Source organism: Hipposideros armiger, unplaced genomic scaffold, assembly GCF_001890085.2.
Source record: "Hipposideros armiger isolate ML-2016 unplaced genomic scaffold, ASM189008v1 scaffold_290, whole genome shotgun sequence".
NCBI classification, from domain to species: Eukaryota; Metazoa; Chordata; class Mammalia; order Chiroptera; family Hipposideridae; genus Hipposideros; species Hipposideros armiger.
This window is the reverse complement of record NW_017731640.1, coordinates 1,147,763-1,175,365: the sequence shown is the minus strand read 5'-3', so window position 1 is coordinate 1,175,365 and position 27,603 is coordinate 1,147,763. Positions and strand designations below refer to the sequence as shown.

Below are 27,603 nucleotides of genomic sequence, written 5' to 3'. Positions count from 1 at the left end.
CATCTTCTGGCTCTTCCCCAAATTCAAAATGACCATGAAAGGTAAATGTTTTGAATCAATTCAGGACACTGAGGCAGCCATGACAGCGCAACTAAAGACACTCAGGAAAGAAAACTTCCAGAACTGCTTCAGAAAGTGGCAAGAACGATGGGATAAGTGTGCTTGAAGCGAGGGGGATTAATGGCAAAGGGTCTTTTGCTGTAATAAAAATTCTTTTAAGCATTCACTGTATTTTTTATCACACCTCATATGCATGCACACCCATGTTTAATTTTGCTCTGAAACAATCTCAAATTTACAGACTAATTGTAGGACTATACAGAATGATTTATTTTTCTGAACTACATGAGAGTGAGTTGCTAACATTATGTCCCGTCATCCATAAATACAAAGAACATTCCCCTACATAACCACAGTGAATCTTCCATAAAATTTGGAAATTAACATTGATACTCCATTACCACCTCATCCTCTGATCCCATCAAGTTTTGCCAACTGTGCCAATAATGTCCTTGATAGCAAAATAACCAGTTCAGAATCACAAATTGCTGCTAGTTCTGACTTTCTAGTCTTCATCAGTCTGGAACAGTTCCTATCGTTTCTAGATTTGTATGAACTTGACAGTGGGACCAGCCATTTTATAGAATAACTCTCAATTAGCTGATGTTTTCTATTGATTGAGATTTCAGTTAATTCTATTACTGATGATATTTACTTTGATCATTTGATTAATTCATCTGATGTCTCTACTATGAGATTACTCATTTTCTCTTTGTGTTTAGTAAGCATTTTTTGGAACAAAATTTTATATAAATATCCCATTCCTCATCAAACTTTTAATTTATCCATTTACTTATTTATATTAGTATGGACAAATGGTTTCCTGTTTTATTCAATGGGTTATAATCCTTTGCTATCGTTATTTGTTTTGATTCTCAGATTGTCCTAGGTATGACCAGTGGGAATCCCTTGCCCCTTTGAGCTCACCCTTGTGTCTTTCTGACATGTCCCCACCATGTTTTGAGCATTTCTTTATTTTTGGCACAAAAAGATATTCCAGGCTCATCTTATACTTTCCCTTCCACAGCCCTGGAATTAAGACATTTCTTCAGGGAGTCCTGGCTCCTTTTAGTGGGAAATGTTATGTAGAAACCTAGATTTGGGCACTAGATGTGTTTGTTCCCTGCTACTTGGGTATCGCTGACCCCAGGCCCTTTCCATGGATCGAGCCAGGTATTACATCACACACACAGGCACCCACAATACACACTTACATCTCTATTTCTTTCCATATTTATCACATATAATGAAAGCCATGGATTCATACCAATGGCTCTAATTCTAATCCATCATAGGAATCATTCCAGTTTCCTCTCTTTACATATTTGTAACTATACTCTACAAACGTGAAAAATCTTGCCCTATTTTTTTACTATATTGACTTATTCATATGTAAGCTATCTTTGGTCAATGCCCTACCTCTCTATTCACCTAGATGTCCTCCTTGCCCTGCTCAAATACTGACATCCAGGGCTAGCTCACCACTGTTCACCCACCCCCAACAAAAATGCCAAACCCAACCCAGGCTCAAACACCGCAGTGCTGGGCCTCTGCTGCTGACCCCTTTCCCACGTGGATCCCTCTAGATCCCACTACGGTTCTGACATCCAGTGCCCAGCCACCGCCACCACTGTCACATGCAAACAACATCCTCATCCCTCAGGCTCCGAAACCCTCCGCCAGGCTACTGTGGGTAGATGCCCTCCTCACCCCTGCCATCCCTTCCACAGGGATGCCCTTGTGGCCTGTTCAGGGTCTGATAACCATGCTGGGCCGATGGCCCAGACAGACACCCTCAGCATGTAGCTCAGGCTCTGACGTTCCATGCTAAACCGTCATGGTCGCCTGCCGGCGCCCTAATTGAAGCCTACCATGCCCAACCTTCACAAAGACTTCTGGACTTGGGAAGGGGGTTCTGTGTTTTTAATAAAAGCTCTTTCTTCCTGTTCTGATGCCCCACACCTTGCAAACAATTTAGCCAGGTGTAGGTGGACTCCCTATCATCTATGTGATCATTCCTTTAACCAGAAGAAATCTAATAAAAAGAGTCCCAGGTACAGGGGAAACAGACTCCACTCAAACATGGCACTGGTCTCCGTCTCCAACACGTCAAAAGGCAGATCCTTACTAGGGCTATGGCCCAGGGGACTGGTGCGCCAATTTTACAGGGCAATAATCCTGTCTGCCCTACGAGTAGGCTGTACCTACCTGTATCACAACACATGGTTTTAAAAGTCTACTAAGTTGGGTTTTTTTTTTAACTGACTAGAGCATAAACAAGGGAGAAAAAAATATGTGAGTCAACCTCTAATTCTAAGACTGTTAAGAGCTTACATGTTATACAATTCTATTTACTAAAGACATCTCTTAAATTTGAGTGGAAACCTGAATGTTTCATTCACTAAAGTGAACTATGACTCAGAAATCAATGAAGAGACCCAAGGTGGCCTCCTAACTCATTCATCAAAGAGTAAATCACTGCTTTTATGAAAGAACTCCCTGACACCTAAGCGTCCTCTCAGAGTGAGCACAGTGATCCAGGAAGCTGTTTCTGTTAGCTGTTCCTTCCCTTTACTGTGATGTCTGGAATACATTTGCCAGGGAGTAAATCTAACTCGAAGGAAAGAGTCACCCATTACACACACAATTTCCACCTTTTCTCCAAAACAGCATTTCCCCAACTGTGGTCCAGGAAACACTGGTATCTCATAATGTTAATATCAGTCAACGAATAAAAAGGGTTTGGGGCCAAATGAGACGGAAAGCCCTGAGTAACACAGATTTCTTCACTGCAGGACTTCTCAGAGCCTACACCACAGGAATCTTAGGGAGACAAAAATGAAACACAGCGTTCCCTCCCCGACCCCAATATTACTGAACTATGGTACTGTTTTTATGGATCGTTTCTCAAAATTAATGTTCCACAGACAATATGAGGGGATATTTTTCTCTAACATTTAATAATAAGGTATCACTTTAATTAAAAAAGACTATTTACAAAAAGGAAAATATAAGAAGTTAGATATATGAACAAATATTTAACTCACTAATAATAAAAAACATGCAATTAAAACAACGTGACTTGTTCGCTTGTGAAATAATGAATTCAACAAATAGTATTGGTGAGAATATGATGACTTAGGTTAGAGAAGGGTATCTTTTAAGAAAACAGTACAGTTCTTTTGGAAAGCAGTTTGGCAAATGTTCTAAGAAGGTTTAGGTCCACTGACCTTACAATGGCTCATCTGAGATTCTACTCTAAGGAAACAATTCAAAATGAAGAAAATGCTTTATGCTCAAAGATACAAATGGCTGTAATTATAATAATGGGGGGAAAATCCCAAATAATAAAAACTCCCAACAATAGGGAAATGTTTCAGTAAATCAAGTTATACAATACAATGCTATGCAGCCATGAAAAATATTCACAACATGGGGGAAATGCTTTGGTTATTATGGTACCTGGTGAAAACATGGTAAACAGGTGGGCTACAGAAGTCTAAATAAACACAGCCCCAGGGACCCTTGACATCCATGGAAGACACGCTAGCATACTATTTCTTCCAAAAGTACAGTGAGGTATAGCTGAACTTTTTAAGTCATTTTCAGATCCTTAAAATAATACTGTAAGAGCACAACAAAGCTCTTATTGAAATGGGAACTCGGGACAGCTGGCTAGGTCACTTGTCTCACTTGTCAGTTAAGCGTTTTAGTCACAAATCTCAGCTTCGCAGCATGACACGAGCAATTCATATTTGTGTCTCAGCAAAATTATAATTTAATACATGTCATGAACTCTCAGGGCTGCCTGGAACTATTAGATATTGGGAATATTAACTCTGTGAATGCTACGGGTCTATGTATTATTTATTTAACTCAAAAAGTAGAGGAAGAAAACATCCCAAAATACTAGCAACACCTATTTTTGGGGGGTCGGGGCAGGTAGAACATGATGGAGTGATTTCCTCTTACTTCCTACTATTTTCTGAATTTCCCAAACTCTCTATAATGGGCGTACATTACATTTTTGGTAAACATTCTGGTGAAATATAAAGCATGTATTACTTTTATAATCATAAAAGTTAAAGTTTACTTGTTAAAAATAATAAAAGATAAATACCTGTCCTTTTGTCGTGTAATCTGCCAAGATGTTAAGTAGCTTATAAAATACTTCGAACCACGGGAGATAGCTGGGGAAGAAGAGGAAACACATGAAATATTAATATGCAGGTCAAAAACTTTAACCAGGAGCAAATTCGAGACTGGTACATTTCGGGTTTTCTCTACATCCTAAAGAGACTTCCTGTCATAGGCTGTGCTGGAAACACAGACTGTTGAAAACACTAATTATTTCTGGGATTTTAAAAAACTGCCTGGATAAAGACAGAGGATTGAATGTTCATTATAAATTATTCCCATGCCTCAGAGCTAGAACAGACATTCAAAGCAGACTCTGCAATCAGGAACCATCTCTGAGTAGCCCCCGCAGGCCTCTCCCACCACACCCACCCTTTCCAGGAGAGCTTCTATTCAAGTTTCTCATGATTGGACACACACAGCAGCACACACAAACAGCACTTCCACTGCTGGCAGCTGCAAGGTGTCCCAAAGGCCCTGTGAGCCTGAAACCATTTATACTGTTACAGCAAACATTCTACCTAAAAGGCACCCTTCTCCATACTTCCAGTGGGATGAGCTCTAACGCGCCCACCCCACTGCCCTTCACCAGATCCCGACCCTCAGGCCCCTGAACTCTGACGACAGCCTGGACCTGACCGCAGTCCATCCTCTGTGTCGCTATTAGAATGGTCTTTCTAAAATGCAAACCTACGGGGCACATGGGATAAAATTCCTGCAGTGCGACCCACGGCTACAGGACTTCTGAGGATGACATCTGAGGCTCTCCACCGCCAGGCCCTGGACTACCTCTCTGGATGTCTTCTTTCTACTTTCCCCACATGCCTACTCCTCTCATTGCAGCCTCACTCCACGAACATGCAGGCATCCTCAGAGGCCTCAGCCTGCGTACACGTGGCCCCCTTCTCCCTCTGACCTTCATGGTCTAGCTGATTTCTACTCATCCTCCTAACACCCCCCCACACCCGCCTCTTATGCCCTAATTCCCTCTTTTCCACGCTGTCCTGGGTGTGCGCCTACTCCTGTTATAACATGCACACCATGTGGCACTCAGTGGTGTGTCTGGCTTCCCGACAGACTGCACGCAGACAGAGAGAAGGATCCCGTCTTTCTTCACTTGGTCTCCCAGGGCCCAGCATAAAGGCCGGCATACCATCCGTGCTCAGGGGTGACCGAACAAACAAAACTAAACAAAGACTAACAGCGAAGGCACATGAGTGCGACAGAACTGTTGTTGAAATGTGTCCCCACTCCCAAGAAGTTTTGTCACTTAATTTAAATGGCTTTGTTCTCCAGAAGAGACTTTCCAAAGCGATGTCAAATAGTAGTGCGGGAAAAGTGTCGTACAGAGCGCTTCTGTCCTGCTCACGTCCGCCTGTTCCTGACAGAGCTGGACACGGAGGAGAGCGCTGATGCCGTCCGCCTCCATCCTGCCGGGCAGGGGGAGATCAGCACCCTGTCCAGATTACCAGCTGTGCCGCCGAGGGGAATAAATGAAGTGAGAGGCAACAGAGAGGACAGATAAAGCGCACAGTCCTCTGTCACGAACGTCTGTCTGAAGCCAGCACGTGCTACTGTAAAATTTAAGTAGCTTATCAAAATATGCTGATAAGCAACTTAACTTTTCACTTCTATGACAGTATTATCGCTTATGTTAATACGTTTCCATCAGCTCTGGCAGCTGCATATTGACTATTACACAGCAAATGACTCCAGCCCCTTTACACAGCATTTACTTTGGCAGAGCAATGTAAACATTCAAGAGGGATTAGGGAGGAGAGAGATAAGTTTCTCCCTTCCTATTCTGTTAAATAAACCTCAGCTGAGTTAAAAGCCATTATCGTGGCAACGATAAATCCCCTCGGAAGAAAACTCTTGCCCAGATGAGGGGACTCTTAGTAAACAAATTCAACCCAAGATTACAAATACTTTTTTTTTTCCTGAAAGAAAAAAAAAATCATTGCCACGAGTTAAACCTAGCAACTGAAAATCCGGAAGGAGGAAAATAAAAAAGGAAGAAGAGAAAATATTTCCTTGCAAGGAAGCTGTGGCCCCAGGTAAATGAGAGAAAAGTTGAACTCACTTCAGGAATACTCGATGAAGCGACTTGGGGCCAGCTGGATTCTCTGAAAGTTTAGGGCTGCAGCACCGAGGGAAGCGGTGTGGACCCCTAGGTCCGACTGAGCAGCGTAGCTTGGGCCCGGAACCCCAGGCCTCCACGTCTTCCCCTGCCATGGGGCTGGAGTACTGTGACGTGGCAGGACTGCCTGGCCCACAGCAGACAATGCCAGCTTCTCACACTCAGCCTCGGCCTCACCAAATCGATTCCTTTTGGCTACGCTCAGCAGAACCCTCAGCCATGGGAGGTTTCACAGTTACCCTGGAAATCAGCCATTTCTCTCTCCCTTTGGCCTGACCGGACACAACTGTTCTCCACATGTTGTCCCCTGTGCACTGACAGATGAATATCTAGTGATGGCAGTGTTAAGGTCTTGAAACCAAAACCCAGCTGTCTTCTTCTTCAAAGGATCCCTCTTTTCCCCTGGTGGGAGGCCAGGGTTCACAGCTGAACTCTATCCAGTGCCGTTTCCTGTACTGCTTCATTAGTCTGACACCACAGCCCTGCGCTGCCTGCGACGTTGCAGGTGAGGGGATGGGGACCCGCCACACCATTTTGTGCTTGTCTGTCATCATGGAGTAAACATTACTTCCCAGTCCAGAGACAGGAAACAAACAGTCCGTTATGCGGCTCCCCCCTTAGACACTGTGGAGCTCCGGACACCCCTGGGCCTGCCCCACTTGCTACCTTTCTGCAACCGCTCGAGTCTTCACCACAGTATCACTGTCCAAGGCTGGGGCCAAAAAGACAAAGACAAAGGATCCCCGTACGCAAGCAGGCCGTGGTCCTCGTGGGGGAAGAGCCATACATCCAACAAAGCGTAAGCATTTGGGTCCAGAGGAGCTAGGACTCTTTCCCAAGTACTTTATTTAGCTTAGGCTTTTGATAGATTTATAAAATGATAGTTGATAATTATAAAGTTATCATGACCCAATCAGCAGAGCGTTGACGGGGAAAAGCCTGCTTCTCAGGCACCGGCCTGGGTCCAAGCTTCGCTCACCAAACTGTCTCAGGTAACTTTGTCCCAGGCTCTGCCTTCACTCCCAGGCCTGACAGTCACATGGATCTGTGTGATGTGAGCCAGTAAGAAGTCTTCAACTTGAGAAGAGCTTAGGTGGCACCTGCGGTGTTCCTACATGCACAGCTTCACCGACACGGCCACCAGAAGCCCTCGTAAGACATGCAGGGCAGGATCCAGGCATGGCGCCGAATCACCTGTCAAAAGCCCTGAAACTGCCTCCAACACACAGCAGACGTGGTCCGTGCAGGCAGAAAGTCACTGGCCTGAGTGTGGGACATGCTGAGGGAAAACAGTCTAGGTTCACACCTGTCAGGGCGGTGAGATGGTTACTCCTGAGCTGACTCAGGAACTGAGTCCAACTGAGGTCAGACAACTCCCTACCCTCATCTCGCCCCACTGAACAGACCTGTCCGGATAATCATTCCCACTGTTGTGTGTACATATATGTAAGACTGACCTTGTACGATGGGATTCCACTTCAGTGTCGTAAGTATTAAAAGAAAAAACCATTACAAATTTTAAAAGGCTTTCCCACTTTTGCTACTATTTCAGTTCATGGCAAAGGAGGTGTGTATGTGATGGGGGCAATGGTGGCAGAGACAGGTGGCAGAGGCTGACCAGGCTGAGGAAGGCGGCCACCTGGGAGGTCAGTAGCTGGGAGCAGGACGCCAGAGCTCAAGCATGGAGAGGAGGATCTCCTCCAGGAGGAGCAGCCTGACACAAGGCTCGGAGCCCAAGAGGAGAGAAGAAGGTTCCCTGGTAAGTCAGAGCTCAAGCAGCGTAGGAGGGTGTCCGTGCAGTGACGGCCTGGCTCGGAGCGTCCGGACTCCAGAGGGGTAAAGAGAGTGTTTAAGTTGGGGCAAGACCTGTCTCAGGGTAAAAAAAGAATCTGTGTAGGGGAAAAGAGGTGGACTGATTGGTTTTAGAGCCCAAGAGGAGTCAAAAGAGCATCTGGAAGGCAGTCCCGTGGTGGTGGGAGGCTTCCATGGAGGGTGGCCAGACAGATTCCAAGCAGCTGAAAAGGGTGTCTCTGGTAGGAGGCAGTGGCAGCACATACATCCATCAACGGGGGAGAAGGTCCGAGTACCAGGTATTACAGGGCGGCACTGTACCAAAATTAATACTAAGTTACTGATTTTGATTATTGTAATGTAGTTATGTAAAAGAATGTGCCTTTTTGAAACTAAGCATTAAAGTATTTGAGGAATTACTGGATATTACTTTGGCAATACTTCCCAAATGGGGCATTTATATTGTATTTGCGACTTTTCAGTAAGTTTTTGTTATTGTTTCAAAATTAAACTGGAGAAGAAAAAATCTAAAGGGTCTCTTCTTCCATCAAAATACCATAAGTGGATCAACTATTAGGTTGTTGGAAAAGTTATGACGTATTTTTTCTATGTTTTTCATTGCAAAAATGCATCATGACTTTTACCACAGCCCAACAGAATATACAGAATGGCATGAGTTGAGAAAATAAAATCTTAAAATGGTGGCGGGCCCGCTGAGTGGCTCAGTTGGCTGAGAATTGGCTTGGGAGCACAAACTCTGAGCAGCAGGGACGCCGGTTTTCGATTCCCACATGGGCCAGTGACGCTGCGCAGGAGCTGAGCTGTCACTGAGCTGCCAAAAGGTGGCAGGATGGCCCAGCTGGTGTAACAAAAAGATGGCCTGTTCGATGGTGGGCCACGCCCACCTGCAACTAAGACTGAACTCAGCACCTTAAGCTGAGCTGCCACCCGGATGGCTCAGTGGATAGATTGTGCACTCTTAACAACAAGGCTGCTGGTTCGACTCTCGCATGGGATTGTGGCTACACCCAACTGCAACTAAGATTGAACAAAGCACCTTGAGCTTAGAGCTGCCGACAGGAAGCCAGATGGCAACTGGCGCCCTCCACAACGAAGACTGAAGAACAACAACTTGGCTGTTCCCCTTCTCCGATTCCCCAATGCTGTTCCCCTCCCCCAACTCCCCAATAAAATCTTTAAAAAAAATGCTATCAGGAGGGGTACACAATAGAGAGAACAGTCAGTGGCAACTGTGGGCATCAATGCTCATTCACACAGAGAAGAGAGAAGCCTGAACAGCATCTTAGTCTTGAGAGAGGGTGTTCTCATGCATGAGAGGAAGGTTGGAAGGGGTGGGACAAACAGCATCAGAGGCAGAGAAAACGCACGAGCAGTGGCTTGCAGGCGTGAACCTCAGGGCCTGATCTGAGAACTGTGGGCAGTTCGAACAGCCAGAGTAGGGTACGCAGGCTGCAGGGCAAAAGAAAGGGGACTGGGGTGGAGGAGAAGGGCCAGACTGGAGGGCCGCTCACACACCTAACGATGGGCCTCCCCTTCATTCTGTAATCAATGGAGAACCAAAGGAACACTTAAAGAGGACTAACATTCTGAGCACGCGTTTTTAGAACCAGGTAGAAAGTGACTGTTTCCCCTCATCTTAAACCTAGGCATAGACCAGTGGATCTCAGCCTTATCAGAGCTAGTGTCCACTTTGCTATTCTAAAAAGAAAATCTTAGATAACACAACCTAGTCATACACACCACTTGAAAAAGATCAACATAATGCTCTGGCTCTAATACAAAAGACAAATAAAAAGAAAAGTTCACTTACAATAAAAGTTTCTCATTTAAACACTCTGGCACCATTATATTAGAAAATACAATGAAGGAGCCCCTCCCTGGGGATGTCTCTGGCAGAGCAGCTCTACTCATGTCTGGGATAATGACTTTCAGGCTAAGAAGAGTGACATGGAACAGGGCCTTTCATTTTTCTTGGTGACTTTCCACTGTCTGAGGAGCTCTTTCTTGAAACTCCATCTTGGGGACTCTAGGGGAGGTAGCCCTTCTTTTCTTACTTCCTTTCAGCAGATTTTGCCAAGCTGCATTGGATGGCCAAGCATCCCTTGGTTCAGGCTTTTTTTTTTTAAGATTTTATTGGGGAATTGGGGAAGAGAACAGCGTTGGGGAATCGGGAAAGGGGAACAGACAAGTTGCTGTCCTTTTGTCCTTCAGTCTAGTTGTGGAAGACACTGCTTCACTGGCCCATGTTGGTATTATCATTGCACTCTTCCCAGCTGAGGCAGTTGGTCACCAGCCATTGGACAACCGCTCACAGCAGCTCACGCCAGCCACTCATGGTAGCTACGGCAGCCCACTGCCACCCCACTGCAGCCTACGCCGTCACCAGCCACTCACAGCAGCCCAGCTTCGGGTCGAGCTGTTATTCACCATCTTAGCTGTAGAGGGCGCAGCGTCACTGACCCTCATGTGGGATCCGAAACGGAGCCCTGCTGCTCAGAGTTGACGTCCCAAGTCAACTCTTAACCAACGTGCCACTTGGCCGGTCCAGTTCAGGCTATTTAACACCGAGTTTTTAAAACTTTCATATTAAAACCTCAAAGCTCCCAAATTTAAAAAAGCAAAGCAGCATGGCATATTCTGGGGAGAACATAACCCTGGACAAACCTCAGTTCTGATACCAGCTGTGACACCTTGGGAAAGCCGTTTCTCCAAGACTTGGCTTCCTCTTCTATGAAACGATATCCACTGCCTCACTAATGTAACTGGTGCCTACGGACACCCGATCTGGCGGCTGCAATACCTTCCTGCCCCTCCTGCCTGACCATCTCACCAAGCTCAGCTTTGGGAAGCTCTCTGATTCCTGGTGTCTGGGCCAGAGGCTCTTCCCGCACTCTGTACAGGAAGTCCTCCTGCCCCGCAGTCACCAGAGTGGACAGGAAAGCACTGGCTGTTATAAGAAGAAGATACTGACCAATGATGTGACCACTTAAGACAGTAAGTGCCCACTCAGCCCTCTGGTTTGACCTGGCATCTATCCCTGCTCCTCTGTCAGTGTCTTGGCTGGGCAAACATCTATGATAAAATGCAAACCAACCACAAAGGAAAACTACAAACCCTGTGAAGAATGTAGATTCTACGAAGCCCTTGCTCAGAGACGCTGGACACCTAGTCGGGCTTGAGGCAAAGTGACCAACACATCAACACCTGGCACCATTAGACCAGGTAACAAGGGACAAAGAGAAAACAATCAAGAAAAACAAGGACAGTGCCGGCCAAGTGGTATGTTGGTTAAGAGTTGGCTTGGGGGCCGGCCGAGTTGCGCATTGATTAAGAACTGGCTTGGGATACCAGAGGGCCCCGGTTCGGATTCCACATGAGGGCAGGTGACACTGCCCTCTACAGCTAAGATGCTAAACAACAGCTCGACCTGGAGCTGGGCTGCCGTGGGTCGCCGGTGACGGCGTAGGCTGCAGTCCCCTGCTGCAGTAGGCTGCCATAAGCTACCATGTGTAGCCGGCAGCCAGCGTGAGCCGTCCAGAGGCCGGCGACTGATCTGTCTCTCCCGGGAAGAGCGCAATGATGGTGCCAGCTTGGGCCAGTGAAGCAACATCCTCCACAACTAGACTGAAGAACAAAACAACAGCAACTTGTCTGTTCCCCTTCCCCCGATTCCCTAGCACTGTTCCCCTCCCCCAATTCCCCAATAAAATCTTTAAAAAAAAAAAAAAGAGTTGGCTTGGGACACCAGATCTGAGTAGCAGGGCCGCAGTTCAGATCTCACATAAGGGCCAGTGATGCTGTGCCCTCTACAGCTAAGATGCTGAACAACAGCTCGACCTGGAGCTGAGCTGCCCTGAGTCACAGGCAACGGCACAGGCTGCAGCCCCTTCTGCAGTGGGCTGCTGTAAGCTACCGTGAGTGGCTGGCAACCGGCATGAGCGGCTGGCAGCCAGGATGAGCAGCCGTGAGCCTCCGTGAGCGGCCATCCAATGGCCGGCGACTGATCTGCTTCAGCCGGGAGGAGCGCAATGATAATACCAACATGGGCCAGTGAAGTGACATCCCCACAACTGGACTGAAGAACAAAAAGCACAGCAACTTGTCTGTTCCCCTTCTCTGATTCCCCAATGCTGTTCCTCTCCCCCAATTCCCCAATAAAAAAAAAAAATCTAAAAAACAAAAAAAGGAGAAAAGAAAAACAAGGACAGTGGCACAACATCTAAAGAAAATGAATTCAATATCAAAAAATTAAGAGAGGCCTTGGGGAAGTCCTCAAGCACTTTTCAGAAAATGACTCCTTTTATGATTATGCTGTGAAAGTCAAATATGAAGTGTTATATGTCAGAAAAATTATAACCCCATCCCTTAAAAAAACCACTTGACTCATGATTTCTTCTAAGAATAATGCATTGTTGGAATAAAGGCTAGACTTGGTTGAAATAAATTTATTTTCAAAATTTTAGTTTCATTTTTTCCAAGATAAAATCCTAAATAAACTTTCTCCCCATTTTTACTACTGGTCCCCACTTAAATAGATATATTTCATTCCCAGAATACAAGGCCCTCCTGGACTTACCCTACATTAAGACTCCGCGTAGTGTATAAAACGTGCTTGTTTGTCTTCTCCACTCGTGTCACCTCCCGAGAGCAAGGAGCATGGCTGTGTACATATTGACAACTGAACCTCTAACGTGCGCCAGGACATGTGAGACATTTGATAAACCAGAGCTTCCCTTGATGAACGTAACTCATCCTAGAGTTTCTACTAAGGCCACAACCACTAGGGCTACAGAGTTAACAGTCAAATAACTCTCATTGGGAGGCTGGGCTCCACATTTAGGAGGCAGCATTTTGGTTAGAAAAATAATCCAGAACTAAAAACGATCCCTGCCAATGGATTGCTAGAACCTGGAACAAATAATTAGAACAGAGTGAGAAAACAGTCAAAGCAGATTAAGAAGCCCCCGCAAACTGAACATTTCTTGCCCCTTGCCCGTCCCTCCAATACAAGTAAAGCCCGCCATCTACTTCTTTGGTTCCTATTTCAAGGGCTGTGGGAAAATGTCACAAAACCAGGCTGATTATTTGAGCTTGGCATCCTAATTTTTCCAGCAGCAGGTGAGCCTTTAAAATTGCTCGAGTCCTCGAATCGGTGCCTGCCTCAGGCCCCGTGTTCCCCACAGGGTCTGCTCCAAGCTTCGCCTTCCTCTCCCCTCTCTAACCCGTCCCTCCTGCTCTTCAGAAAATACTCTTCTCTGCAAACTTACTGAAGAGAAAGGCAATCGCATGAATTTTCCTCCCTTCTGCTTCTCATGGGAAGTGGGAAAGACTAGATCCCAGCCACACTGCCGTCTGCAGACATCTCTTCCCCTCCATTACATTCAGCAACAGGCAGTCCCACCTCTAAGCATAACAAACCCACGAAGTACGCTGGTCTATGGCTCTCAGACTACAGCCTCAGCACCAAGGTGTTCACACCACTGCTACGGGAAAAGCGCACCACAGCTTCCTGAGCGAACATTCAGCTTAAATGAACACTGCTCTGGAATTAATAACTAAGGGGACATTTACAGTCAAAACGTCACACATTTCCAAATCACTCATTTTTCAAATGTTGCAGTCAATCATCTAATCACAACGCCCTCCACATTTATTAAGACCCGTCCAATAGATGCCTGGACTCTGCACTGAGCCAGGGCCCAGCATTTGGGAGCTCACAGTCTAATGAGGGGAGCAGACCTACGTCAGCAGCAGGGTATCAGTGTCATGACAGGTTCAGAAAGGGAACGGAGGACGGGTTCTGGAAAGTCCTCTCACAGGAACTGACACTTTACTGACCAGCTTTACACAGACTGCAGGCAGGGGACCCACTGGGTTTGAGTATCGGCTCTGTCACCTACAAGCTGTGGCCCAAGCTGGGTCCCTTCTCCTGTGTGTGAAATGAGGACACAGTATGTACCCTTACATGGCTACTGAGAAGGTGAAACATCTGCGAATGCACCCCACCCCACTGTGCCGGGAACAGAGCAAATACGGTTTCCTCCTGATAAAACGGCAGTCTTATTGCTAACAGATCAAATGTCAGAAGAATCTAAGGAAAAGAAACAACAGCCCTCTTTGGGAGACCATCTCGCTCAATCTAAGCGGTCCGCTTTGCTCACAGTTGCTTATCCCACACTGTAAATTTATTATGGTATCCAGTGAATCTCAAGGATCTCTGATTTATGTCCATAATTAACATCCCATTGTGATAACTATTACATCTATGCAGGGAAATGTATGTACTGAATGAGAAATATTAATTTGCATTAGGAAAAAAGAAAAAATTCCCATAAAACACCTGTGCTTATATAAATCTACCCCAATGCACACTTGGGTTTGATTTTGGAAACAAGGTTCTCTTCTCTCCTGATGGGTATTCAATAACTGTTGCTTTTTAGGGAGCGGATTTATCATCATCTTTGCTATGACAGTATTCCCATGATCAAGGGAGCCTTCTCGGAGGAAGCAACGAGGCACTTTTCTGTTATCACCGCTCAAGTGTTGATAACAGAAGATCTTTGGAGTAATGACACCTGCACCGACAAGTCGGTGTAATTCTCGGGGATTTTCCATGGAGCCCAGAGAGGGCGAGCGCACAGGCCTTTCATCCTTTTCCTAAGAGTTTATGATGCTGCCCACTCCTGCACTCACACACCTGCAGGTTTTGCTCGTCATTCAGAGTATCTTGTTTTTTGGTTTAAATTACCACTGTAATATAATGTAATGGGTTAGTGAGGTTCTAACCAAGGCCTACCTTATGAAGCTTTCGTAGACTAAAAGAAAAATATTGGGTTGACAGAAAAGTCATGACGCATTTTTGCAAGGAAAAACATAGAAAAAATAGTCACGACATTTCCGACAACCCAATACATTGTTCACTACTATGAATAAATAAATAAATAAATAAATAAATAAATCACAACAAAAGAAAGTAATGGCTACATAAGAAGTCCTGTCCTGCTTTCAGAAGTAAACAACCAAATTAATTATCCCACTGAGATGCCACTTAACATTACTTCCACTTTCGAGCTAGGAAGTGGAATCTAATGAGGGAAGGGAGAAAACATTTATCGAGCGTTAGGTGCTTGGAAGTTAGGTGCACGTCAAGAGAGGACAAAGGGGAGACAGGCACACAGAGACAGAAGGATGTGAATGGAGCTGGTCCAATAAAAGTAATGCTTTGAAGGCAAAGAGTTTTAGGCCAAAGGAAAACCTAGCACCTACCGCCAAGTCTTTACAACAACTCTGAGGTGAATTATAATCCCATCTTACAGATGAGAACACTGAGTCTCAGTGAAGTGAAGGACGGGCCTAGGACTAGCCAGTTACCAAAAGCAGAGCCACATGCAAAACTAGCCCAGGATGATTTCTATCCTATTCGCTCCACACGACACAATATTAGCTGTTCAACACAATCAGACATAATGACCAACCCTCAGATCAGGATTTGAAATCATTACCGTGCGGCTCTCACTGTACGTAACGTCCTGATAAAAGGGAAGCTTGAATCCAAAAGCCCCTCCGCACTCAGTGTTCTGAGTGATCCGACTCTGGCTGCCTCCCAACAAGTCAGCGTGTTTTCTTACTCTGCCAGCATCAGGACACTAGTCATGTGTCAGCTTTTTATTGCTTTCGGAATTAGTGTATATGTTATATTCAGAAACACAAATATAAATAGCTCGATTGAAAATGTTTTAATCAAACACGGCAGAAGAGATATTTTAAGTTGCCAGTGCTGCATGTCAAGACCCAATGCCTCTGCTACTTTTCATGTGTGTTTTGAAGAACTTATCTACAAAAACCACGGCCTGTGTCATAGATTCTTAAACAGACTGTGTTGCCTTTTCTAATTTAAAGTATAAAGCTTTAAATGTATGCTTATGGTGACAATTAAGGAAATGCTAGATTAGACAGGGCATCAGTTTTCCACGAATAGCCCTCATTTAAGTTCATTTCCACCCCAGATCTCAGCTTGAATGTTACATCATTCAATCGCAAATCTCTCTATAAAAGTGTCTGGCTGTCTCTTAAACCCATTTATGCTCCATGCTTCAATGCCTTTCCTTGGCAACTTTTTCCATATGCTTAACTTCTTTCAGGGAAGCCGTTCTGTCTCAATTCACAGAACAGCACACCAATCAACACAAGCAGGCAGGTAAAGAAAGGAAAGAGAGACGGGCACACAGAGAAAGTAGGATGTGAATGTAGCCGGTCCAATAAAAGTAATGTTTTAGAAGGCAAAGAGTTTTAGGCCAAAAGAAAACTAACCTAACACCTACCCCCAAGCAATCAGAGGGCCCTGAACTTGAATTTATAACCCAAACACTCTGTACCATATGCAACTTGAGACACACAACTGGTAGCACTACTGGGGATTTATGACTTATGACTTGTTCATATTTAATTTGTAACCAAACACTTCCCCTTCCTCTTAGCTACCTTAGAACTCTTGATTAACTCTTGTTTTCACAGGTCAGAGGTTAAATAAAGGAAGGGAAGCACTCTGGGGTGAGATTGCCCAGAGCACCACATCCAAGAGTGACCTGTGCAAGGAACATTAAAATAAGTGATAAGACTAGAGATTGTCTGAGACAGCTGATGTTCAAAGCCTCCTCTGGGTACGAAGCAGGACCTTACGATGAGAGCGCTGGTAACGGAGACAGACAGGAAACTGCTCTCAAGTTACCTTTCGTGACGGAGCAATCCTCTCACCAAGAGGTTTCTCCCAAAATGTTTTTGGAAATGAAACCGGCTTTTGAAGGAAGGGAAAGCAGGAATTTTTGCAAGCCAAGCAACCCTTCTCCTCCTTGCTTCACTCTGCCGCAGGCGTCGCCTCGCCCACCAGATTCTCCTCCTGCACAGAAAACCTCCACTGCTGGCTCACTGTGTGGCGGGCCTGGGCCAGGCTGAGGTGAGCAAACCTCTTTGTGCAAAATTCATCACACAGAGGCACAGCCAGCCTGCTGAGCAGGGCATTATCTGTCCAACTGTTAAGATCCACCCAGTCCCAAGTACCTTTACTGCTAGACCACTCCTGACGCACCAAACAGGTAAAAAGAGTAACGGAAGAGACGACCATTTATTCTGGAACGACCAAGTACTAGCAGCCTTCTATGCACTTGCTTCTTTACTCCTTGTAGTAATTCCATTAAGGAGGTACCATCATATCCTCAGATAACAAATGAGGAAACTGAAGCACAGAAAGGGTAAGTAACTTGCTCAGAGTCACACAGCCCCAAAGTAGATCAGGGTCTCAAGTCCAAGTTTGTGTGATTTACTTACTACACGAGTAGGTACTTTTCTGAAGAACAAACCTCTCTCAGGGAATGTTATCAGTGAAGTGCACATTACACAGCACATATACTTCACATTTGATCAGGTGGTTTTCAAGATGTCAAATGGGGCAATCATTGAACTCATTTTATAGACAGCACTGACTCATTCATTCACTCATTCAGTGCCTAATAATATAAGCCAGGCACTGGGCAGAGAGTTGAATAAGGAGTAACTTTCCACGAAACGAGGTCCCTGGTTTAGGTTTCCATGTGAACACCAGGGATGATCTGACAGCAGCAACAAGAACCAAACTTGACAAAGGTAGGAAGGAATGGCTGGGCCTCCCCAAAAGGAGGTGAGGTGGCACTCTCTCTGCACCGTAACCACACAGCACAGCCGTGGCACCAGACAGGCGACTTCCTCAGCTGAGCCCCTGGCGAGGACGTGGGGAACCCAGTCCCGCCCTGTGGATCTGGGAACGCGGTGCCGAGCGGGAACAGAAGATGCCATAGTCCCTTTCTGTTGCTTCTGTGATAAAAATCCTGCCCCTCGGCCACTTCTTTTTTTTAAATAATCTTTGTGCTTATGGCTTATTGCTTGATTATAAGCCAAGAGAAGCAGTTTGTAATATTACAAAAGCTAAAATTGGAGTTATTAAACTCCCTCAAAATATGGCAGCTTAGAGGAAGGTGAAATGTTTGATTACCAATCAAATAGGAACAAGTCCTAAGTCATAAATTCCCAGTTGGGCTACCAGTTGTGTGTCTACGTCAAAAGAAACCCTAAAAAAAAAAAAAAAAAACTTTAGAGAAAGGAGGCTCAGTCAGCAAACCTCCTAGCAGAAATAGGCCTCTTTGATATCCACTCTCACACTCACATAGTATGGAAGAGAACAGGAAAGCAGCCTTTCAATAAGTAACTGCTAAAAGCAGACTGTTAAAATGAAGGTCAGAGTGTGTACACATGAATCATTTTTACTGTATCTTCACCAGCATTAAATGTTACGACTAAATTTTTAGTAATATATTTTAAATGGTAGTCCTTTATTATGTATAATAGCAAAACATATATACACATGCCTAAACACATGCTAAGAGAATGGTTAAATAAATTATGTCATTAAATGATATAAATTCAAGCGATAAAAAATTACATTTTAGAATATTTTTAATGATATGGGAAAATGCTCATGAAATAATACAGATTGAAAAAGAGTGGTATAACTATATATCTATCATATGCAATCACACACACTATATTGAAAGACCAGAAGATAAAAAATTAATTGTGGTTCTTTCTAGATTATCTTCGTTTCCTTGGACATTCTTTCCTATATTTGCTATGGCTTATGTATTCAGCATGCAAGTACCTTAAAAATTAAAAATAAAATTGTTTTGTCTTTAAAGTAGTCTGTGTTTTTCATTATTGCAAATATCTGGAAGCAAGCTAAATGTATTATAATAGTTCACAATAAACTGAACTATCAAAATGACAGAATATTATATATTCATTAAAATCAGACTATAGAAAAACATTTTAGCATAGAAAAATATTTACAATATATTTAGATATAAAATCAGACTCTCTAATATGTACACATAATTTTTCTTTTTCATTTTTGTGTTTTCCTATATTCTCCAAACTTTCAAAAATGAACATGCATTACTTTTATTAACTTTTAAACTAAAATACCTCCCCACTTTCTTTTTATATTAAAAACAAACAAACAAACAGCCACATGTGTGACTCCTCCCTGCCTACCAACTTCCGGTCATCTTGCTTGGTGGTAGGGGAGTGGATTGGTCAGGGAGGGCAGAAGCCAAGGCCTATCTTTTTGTGTCTTTAAGTCTGATTAGCAACTGTGATGAGCCAGTTCCCAAATAGGCCCTCTGGGTGAAACAGAAGTTTGTACTCTCTGACAAACTGGTCACACCAGAGCCTCTTGCTCTCTCCATGGCACCATGCTTTCATGGATCTCAATTTCAGGGCAGGGGTGGTTGGTTAATAAGGTTTGCAGTGACCCTTAATGTGGGAGCAGTCAGCCTCAAGGAACCCTGGTGGGTCTCAGGAAGTGGACACAATCACTATCCAAGGACACTCTAAGTTGAGGGTGGGGGTGGGGCTAAAATCTATTTTTCCTACAAGGCTGGATCGTTCCTATGAACACGTAGGGAACATCTGTATATGCCAGCCCGGTGCTATTATAGACAGCAAGGATACATAAAGGAACAAGATGCAGGGTGTCTTCCTCAAGGAGCCCGTCTCTTAGGTAAATGGGTAATCACAATGCACTGTGATGATGCTGGGATACAGTGGGGCACCAAGAGCTGTGGGGACACTGAGGAAGGGCATCTCAACAGTTTGGGGTGGCGGCTAAATGAGGAAGAGAAGTTAGATGAAAGAAAAGTGCATTTCCATCTGGAGGGAACAAAATATCACAGAGGCAAAGACACAGTGAAGCGCAAATGGCTTGCGGTGGTTGGATCACATCTAAGGGTGGGGAAGGATGGCTCTCTGCATGCCTTTTTGGGGGTGGGGGTGGAGAGGGGAATCTTGGCCATAGTAGAAGATGTGACTAGATGCACCAAAGGAGACCAGCTTATGAGGAGTTTTATGTGCAAACCCAGAGTTTAGCTCTTTTCCTCAAAGCAAAAAAGGGTTTTAAGCAAGGAAGGATTTGATCAGATTTGTCTTTTTAGAAGCTCACTTATCAACAGAGTGGAAGATGAATGAAAGAGGAAATCTGGAAGCAGATAAACTCAAAGGTTTTAAGACCTATGTCACTGGCATAAATCAATCCTCAAGGAAGAAGACGGTTCTGAACGTGATGGCTTCTGTCAGTACTCTTTTAATTACTTAATACAACTAAAAAGAGGATTTGGGTCCAGGAGAAGAGCTAGAAAATGAGCTCCTTTTAGGCAAAGGTTGGCTTGAAGAGTAAGCCTCTCTGAAAAGCGGCATCCATGTGACATGTGAGGTGGAGATGGGCAGCCGGGCACGACAGGTGTGGCTCCCCTACTTACTACAGGGCTCCCCCTGAGCTGTTACTTCCTCTCTCTAAGGTCTCTTTCCTCTGCAAAATAGCAATACTTCCTATTTACCTACCAAGGCTATGGTAAGGAACAAATTAAGCCATTTAATACACTTAATTTAATTTCATGCAAATAATACAAAGTACCCATCACAGTTCACAGAACATACCAGGCACTCAAAAATAGGTCACTTCTGTTGTAATTGTCAGACAGGAGATGCTGACGTGTCTCTCAGGAGAAAGCGTGGTTCAAAGCTGTATTTCAGATTACTTTAAATGCCTGTAAAATGCTGAATGCCAGAAGCATATGTATATTCTTTACAGTTACTTTTAAGATTTTATCTGTCACAAAAGAGTGGGCTAGGGTCAATAGGGATTTTATTAATATTTATCCACTTGACACAAGATAAAGATTTCATTTCAAAGACAGAATAAAAGCAAAGGAAAAAAGATGGGGATCATAAACGTGTCACCAGCATTTTTTCAATTACTTCTCAATGAATGACTCTTTTTTCAAGCTAACACTGCAAATAATTCCTTGTGCTTTCCTGGCTGAAGGAATATCATAGATTGCCCTGAACTAATTAAATAAGACTTAACTGTAGAAGATTTAGCATGCTATAGCGATATAAAAGATGGCGACAGTAATAAGATTCTAAGAGCTATCATTAAACAAACATATGGATGTTACCATTTTTACCTTTCGCAAATATTTGAACTTAATTTTTATGGGTCTAAAATAGAGCAGCTTTAGTTAATTTAAAGACCAGTTCTGCACACTGAGCCATTCATGGGATGGGAATGAACACATCTAGGGTCTCAGCTATGTCAGGCCTCGGACCACACAAGCTCCAGGGCATTATCTCTGCCCCTCACCTCAGTTCCCTAGGATGGGTATAGTCAGCTACAATAACAAATGAAGAAATGAAGGCTCCGAGACGTGCGGAGACCTGCTCAAAACCACCACGCTATTATAGTAAAGGCAGTGGGGACGTGAAGGAAGGTCTTTGGGTTTTGCAGCTCATGAGCCTTTTTCTTTCCTATAAGTCAACTCTGAATCATAGTTTACAGACAATGAAACCCACCCACCCTATGTGTACATTGAGAGGAGTTTTGATAATTATGTACGGCTGTGTAACTGCCACCAGAATCAATATCTACAACATTTCCAGGACCCCCGAGCATTCCCTTGTGCCCTAAGCCAATCCCCTCACCCCTCACAGGGCGTCTATTAATGTACATCGTAGCTCTTTCCACACTAGACCGAGATCATCTGTTTACCACCTGTTCTTCCCACCAACTACCTTTTTAAAATTCATTTCTTTTTAACATCAATTAAAATTCACTCTTTTGGGTGTACAGTTCTCTGAGTTTTGACAAACGCGTAGAGTAGTGGAACAGCCACCGACAATCGAGACACAGAACCCTTCTCTCACACACCACCCAACCTGCTATGCTGCCCCTTCATAGCCAAACTGTCCCCCACTCCCAGAACCTGGTCTGTTTCTTATTCCTATAATTTTGCCTTTTACAGAATGTCATACAAATAAAATAATACAGTATGTAGCTTTTTGAGTCTGGCTTCTATCATGATATTTTAAGCTACACGGTATATTTTAGGCTTTTCCCACTGCTGACCAACGAAGGACAAGTTTTAATAGTAACATATTCCTGCGGGTATTTCCACATATCACGACTCCAGGGCACTAGCTATCGCTCTACCCCAAGTGAGGGGATATTATAGGAACACCTTCAGCTCACCTAATATATTAAAACAGTGTATCATCGGGGCAGCCGATTAGCTCAGGTAGTTAGAGCGCAGTGCTCATACCACGAAGGTTGCTGGTTCGATCCCCACATGGGCCACTGAGCTGCGCCCTCCACAACTATTAGGTTGTTGGAAAAGTCATGACGCATTTTTGCAACAAAAAACATAGAAAAATACATCATGACTTTCCCGACAACCCAACAGATTGAAACAACTACTTGACTTGGAGCTGATGGGTCCTGGGAAAATACACTGAAAAAAACAGTGCATCATTCACAAACTTCATTAGCTATGTTATTTAATACCACTAAATTACTTGAGACACATCTCACATGTGAATGAAATAAACCAGTCTATCTACACTGGGATTGTAGTGTATCAAACCTTTGTATTATGCCATGCTTTCTCCCAGCTACGAAACCATGCCCAGCCCACAGGTCTGACCATGATACCATGGGAGGTGGCAAGGGTTTGCTCCATAACCAGAAAAAAGCAGAAGCCAAGCCCTCTGCCAAGCAGCTGGCCCAACTAGATGAGGCAAAGGAGATGTAAGAGGAGCCAGTCACTCTAAACTGTTCAACTGTCTCATTTTGTGGCAAAAGGAACAGCAGTCCAGAGAGTGGGAGGGACTTGCACAGAGCCACACATCTGCAGGGCCGAAAGGACATCCCAACAAGCCCAGAAGTAGGTATCTCCATCCCCACCGAATGGCGTAGCGATCCCCCAGTATCACCCTCCTCTTCCTCTCTCTGCTGTATCTCCTACCAGGTCGCGTGCAAAGGAAAATGGTTTCTCTTGTCTGACAGAATGTAGAGTAGTTGCTGTCTTCAATATCTAGAATCATCCTGAAACATCAAATTTTCCGTGGATTCCATTGGAAACGCCCACAGTCCCCTACTAACCAGGATTTGAAATGATGTCTGTTTAGCTCCAACCTTGATCACCTTTCTGCATACTGTACATTGTGATAGCTACTCTGATGCCCATTTGGCTTAGTGTTCTATGGCTCATTCGGCCATCAGACATTTATTGACTGGGAGGCCCCTTGCTGGTTCCTGGGGCTAACAAGAGGCTCAGACACTGTCTCTAGTTTTAAGGAGCTCAGTGTCCAGAGCGGGGAAGACACATAAATCAACAAGTGTAATTATTGAGATAAGTGCTATGAGAAGCTATGCACAGGCACTGATTCTCTCTCTCACACGGGCGTGCGCGCACACACACGTGGCAGATGACCAACCCCATCAGCTGTGACAGAATTTCTTTAAACCCTAACAGGGGTTGTTAATAATTCTAAAATTAAATAGAAATGGTCATATTAGAAGAGCCTTTCTTTTACAGAAGGACAGTTGAATCAAGGCTACTATTGGAACACTGAAATCCATAGTGATCCCCAGAAAGGGCTACTTGATTTTTATGAACAGTTTTCTTCTGCCTTTTTCCGTTAATACAAAAAAAAAAAAAAAAAACCACACACACACACACACACACACAAAAACTGGCACCTTTGTCTGGGTCCAGAATGTAAAATCAGGAAATAAAATGGCAAGTCTTACAACTGTGAACTTCAATCAGCTCATTACAAACCAAAGAGACATATTTGAGTGCATGTTGCTACATTCATTTACCTATTCTGCCAAGCCATTCAATTACACGATTTCAGATTTTGTATAAAAAATATAGCCATGTTTCTTTCAAAAGCCGGTATTTGGAGAAAAGTGATTAGAACAGCATGCTATGATACGTTAACACAGTGGTTTCATTTAATGGACAATGGCAGTTTCTGAAATGTTCCCTGTACTTTAAATTATGGCACTTAGAATTCATGACTACAACGTAACTTAACATTTTTTCTTTACTGATGTACAATACACTCCACTGCCACTGTGCATGCAAACAAAACACATTATCAAAAGAGTTTTATTAGCATTTGTAATCTTGACGCAAGTCATTTTTAAAGGTGGGGGGTTGGTACAGTGGGTTGTTCAAATTGGGTGAACACTGAGAAGGATAAAGCATAATTCAGGAGAGAGGGAGAAGGGGAGAGAAAAAGCTAACGCAGGGGGAAACCGTAAACCGAAATGTAACATCCCCTCGGAGAGAAGGGCACAAAAGAGGAGATGAAGTTTATTCTAACCAGAAGCAGCTGTTGCTGTTCGAATTAGGAAGCATTTCTAATGAATCAGCAGTTCTTATAATAATTACACTCCCCTTTGAAATGTGAGGATTCTGCTATGAGGATTTCTTTTGATATATTTTTTACATGAACTCATTAGATGGAGAAGAGGCCGGGATAAAGCACGTTCCTTTCTAAATGACAACGGCTATCTTATCCGTATCACATCCAATCAAGGTTAGTTAGGTGGGGCATGGGAAAACAAGAAATAAAAAACCAAGAAGCTAAAAAGGTTCCTACTTACCCGGACCCTTGGTGGCTTACTCCAAACAAACATTGTAAGATGCTATGTAACAGCCATGTCTTAGCAAATACCTGCCACCACACTAACTTAACTAGCGCCAGCTAAATTTAAAATGGAAACCAGAGCTACACAAACAATGAAAGAATCATGCCTTTTGTATTAAGAGGAATCCCCAATTCCAACAGGGTGAAGAACTGCTTACAGAGAGCCTGTTCCCCAGATATCCTTCTTGTCATTTTAAGAACAGGAAAGGAAAAAAGTGTGCATATTAATAAATATGCATCCATGCATATTCATTTCCTTTCCAGAGGTTCCATATTCCTCTATTTTTCTTGCATTTAAAAACAATCACTCTCAAGGTTTCTCTAACCAAAAATCACTATGTCCCTCTCAATACAGACAGAAAATTTAACAGCACATCTTTGCATCAGCAGAGGTGAGCACACTGGATGGGCGTTATTCTACCCAACTTTCAATCTATCAGTCTTCCTTTGCCTCCTCCTCCTCCCCTTCTCTGGTGGGTCTCCAGGATTCTTGGAGCTTAGTGCAAAACCAGGAATCCCAGAAGGACTTACAAGTGACACGAGGTGTAATTATTAGAGACTGTTAGAGCTGCCTTGACTTTTCCCCTTACACCGATGGTACTTAAGCCTTAAACTCAGAAATGAAAACGAAAGGATATTCTAAATGTAAACACGAACTTTAGGCTGCAAAAAAAAAACAACCCATTTACAAACTTAGACATGACCTATCTCATTTAGGTCACTTGTGTTCTCAACAATAGGTTAAGGGAACACAAAGGCTAGGTAGACCTGTAGATTGTATTACAGAAGTCAAGGACCAAGAAGGCTGAACACTATCATTACCACGCCATACAGAAGGGGCAGCACAGAGTAACTCCTTCAAGGAAATGAGACTTGAATCATATGAGTGGGAGGACTGCTCTGCTTCTTGTACAAAATGGAAGCCCTAAAGGGTAAGGTGGGGTGGGGGAGACAGACTAGACAGACTAGAGAACAAACCAGAGTTTTTGCTAAACCTTTGCTAAAGATCAGTGTGATTTTGCTCTATGTTCTGAGTAATTAGGAAAGCGGGGCTCAAAAAGGATCAGGAAATGAGTATGAGATCAGCTGATAAATGTTAGAGCTATAGTTGAACCCAAGTCTCTCTGGCTCCAAACCCACTACACCATGTTGCCTCCCTAGTGGCTTCCAAATCAGGAAATCCATAAGATTAGGCTCCCTGGGCAACGCCCCCTCTTTAGGACATCTCACTTGACCATAAAGCTGTTACTCAGTGTCCTCTCAGATGGAGAAAACAAGGCAGAGAAGGGTTAAGTGACAGAACCAACATTACATAATTCTATATTAAAAGTGGGACTCCCTGTCCTAAGGGACAGACTACTAAAATTACTCTCCTTTGTTTTCCAAACTGAGGAACCACTTGAGTAGTCAGCGACACAGATTCCCTGGACTCGTGCCCGGCAGCTCTGATCCTGCAGAAATGCCTGCCCCGGCCCAGGCCCTCATCAACCACAAGGCCAGCTCTCCAGTCTCGGCACTGCTCTGTCCTGCGTGCCATGCTGGACAACTGCACTGGCTTTGGATGAGGGTGGCGAAAAATATAGGAAGGACTGGCAGAGGAAAAGAGGTTCCAAGTCTAAAACGCAGGCAATGATTCATACATAAATATACCCACCTCAGGGCTTCTTATGACAGAAAACATTGCAAAGAGCCTAAAAACTGGCACTATATTTTTCTCAGGGAATGGAATAAAAGACATCTGATTATAAACCCAAGCGTCACACATTAGAGATAGGCAAGTTACTTAACCTTTGGTTTCCTTTACTTTAAAATTGAGCTAAATATCTCAAAGACTCATCAAAAGGATTCAACAGTGTCATTTCTGTAATGTACTTAGCAGTTTCTAGATGAAAAGTAACTAATAAATGACAGCTACTATTATGTATTTATTTATTTATTTATTTTTAGCTGAGCCATCCTGCCGCCTGTTGGCAGCTCAGCTCGGGCCGGGATTCAAACCGCTGTTGCTCAGAGCTCACACTCTTGAGCAAGCTCTTAACCAACTGAGCCACTCGGCCGGCCCTGGCTGCTACTATTATTGTTGTTAGTCATTCCAACAGTAAAAAAATCACTAGGTAACGTACGGAACACCTTCACGACTTAGCATTATGTGACCAGTAAAATGTCCTTCAAAGAGAACATTTTAATGTTATAAAAATATGTTAAGAGACTATTAAATAAAAAAGGTATCTGATCTCAAATATGTAAATTTCAAAATATGTGCAAATATATATATATTACATATGTTATTAGAAATGGACTAAACGGAAATACAATGCAATTTATGTTTTTGGATGGTGGAAATAAATTTTCTTTTTCTGTATTGAAAAAACTACTTTCATTCAAAAGTCAGTTTCAATTTTTTCCCTGTGGATATCCAACTGCTTCATCAACATTTTTAAAGAGACCATTCTTTCCCCACTTTTGAATGACCCTGGCACCTCTGCCAAAAAATCAACTGACCCCCTGGTTCCGTTGCGTTGATCTACGCGTCTCTCCTTGCACCAGCACCACAATGTCCTAATGACTGCAGCTTTACAACAAGACTTGAAATAAGGTAATGCTGGTCCTCCAACTTTATTCTTTTTCAAGCTTATTTTGGCGAAGCCTCTTGCCAAATAAATCTCCATACAAATTTTAGAATCAGCTTATCAAATTCTAGAAAAAATGCCTAGTTGTGTTGCATTGACTCTATAGATCAATTTGGGGAGAACTGACATCTGTATCAATAATGGTCCTCCAGAGAAACAGCATCAATAGGAGACAGAGACAGAGAGAGACAAAGAGAGAGAGAGAGAGAGAGAGAGAGAGAGAGAGAGAGAGAGAGAGAGAGAGAG

General features: G+C 43.7%; 1 protein-coding gene across 1 annotated transcript in view; it reads right to left on the bottom strand.

Annotated features, from left to right (window-relative positions):
- DENND1A (DENN domain containing 1A) overlaps positions 1–27,603 on the bottom strand; it is a 493,284-nt gene that overhangs the window by 266,253 nt on the left and 199,428 nt on the right. Inside the window, exon 6 of the mRNA XM_019658787.1 lies at positions 4,181–4,250. Coding sequence (XP_019514332.1) covers positions 4,181–4,250 — 70 coding nt within the window. The remainder of the gene's footprint in view (positions 1–4,180; positions 4,251–27,603) is intronic.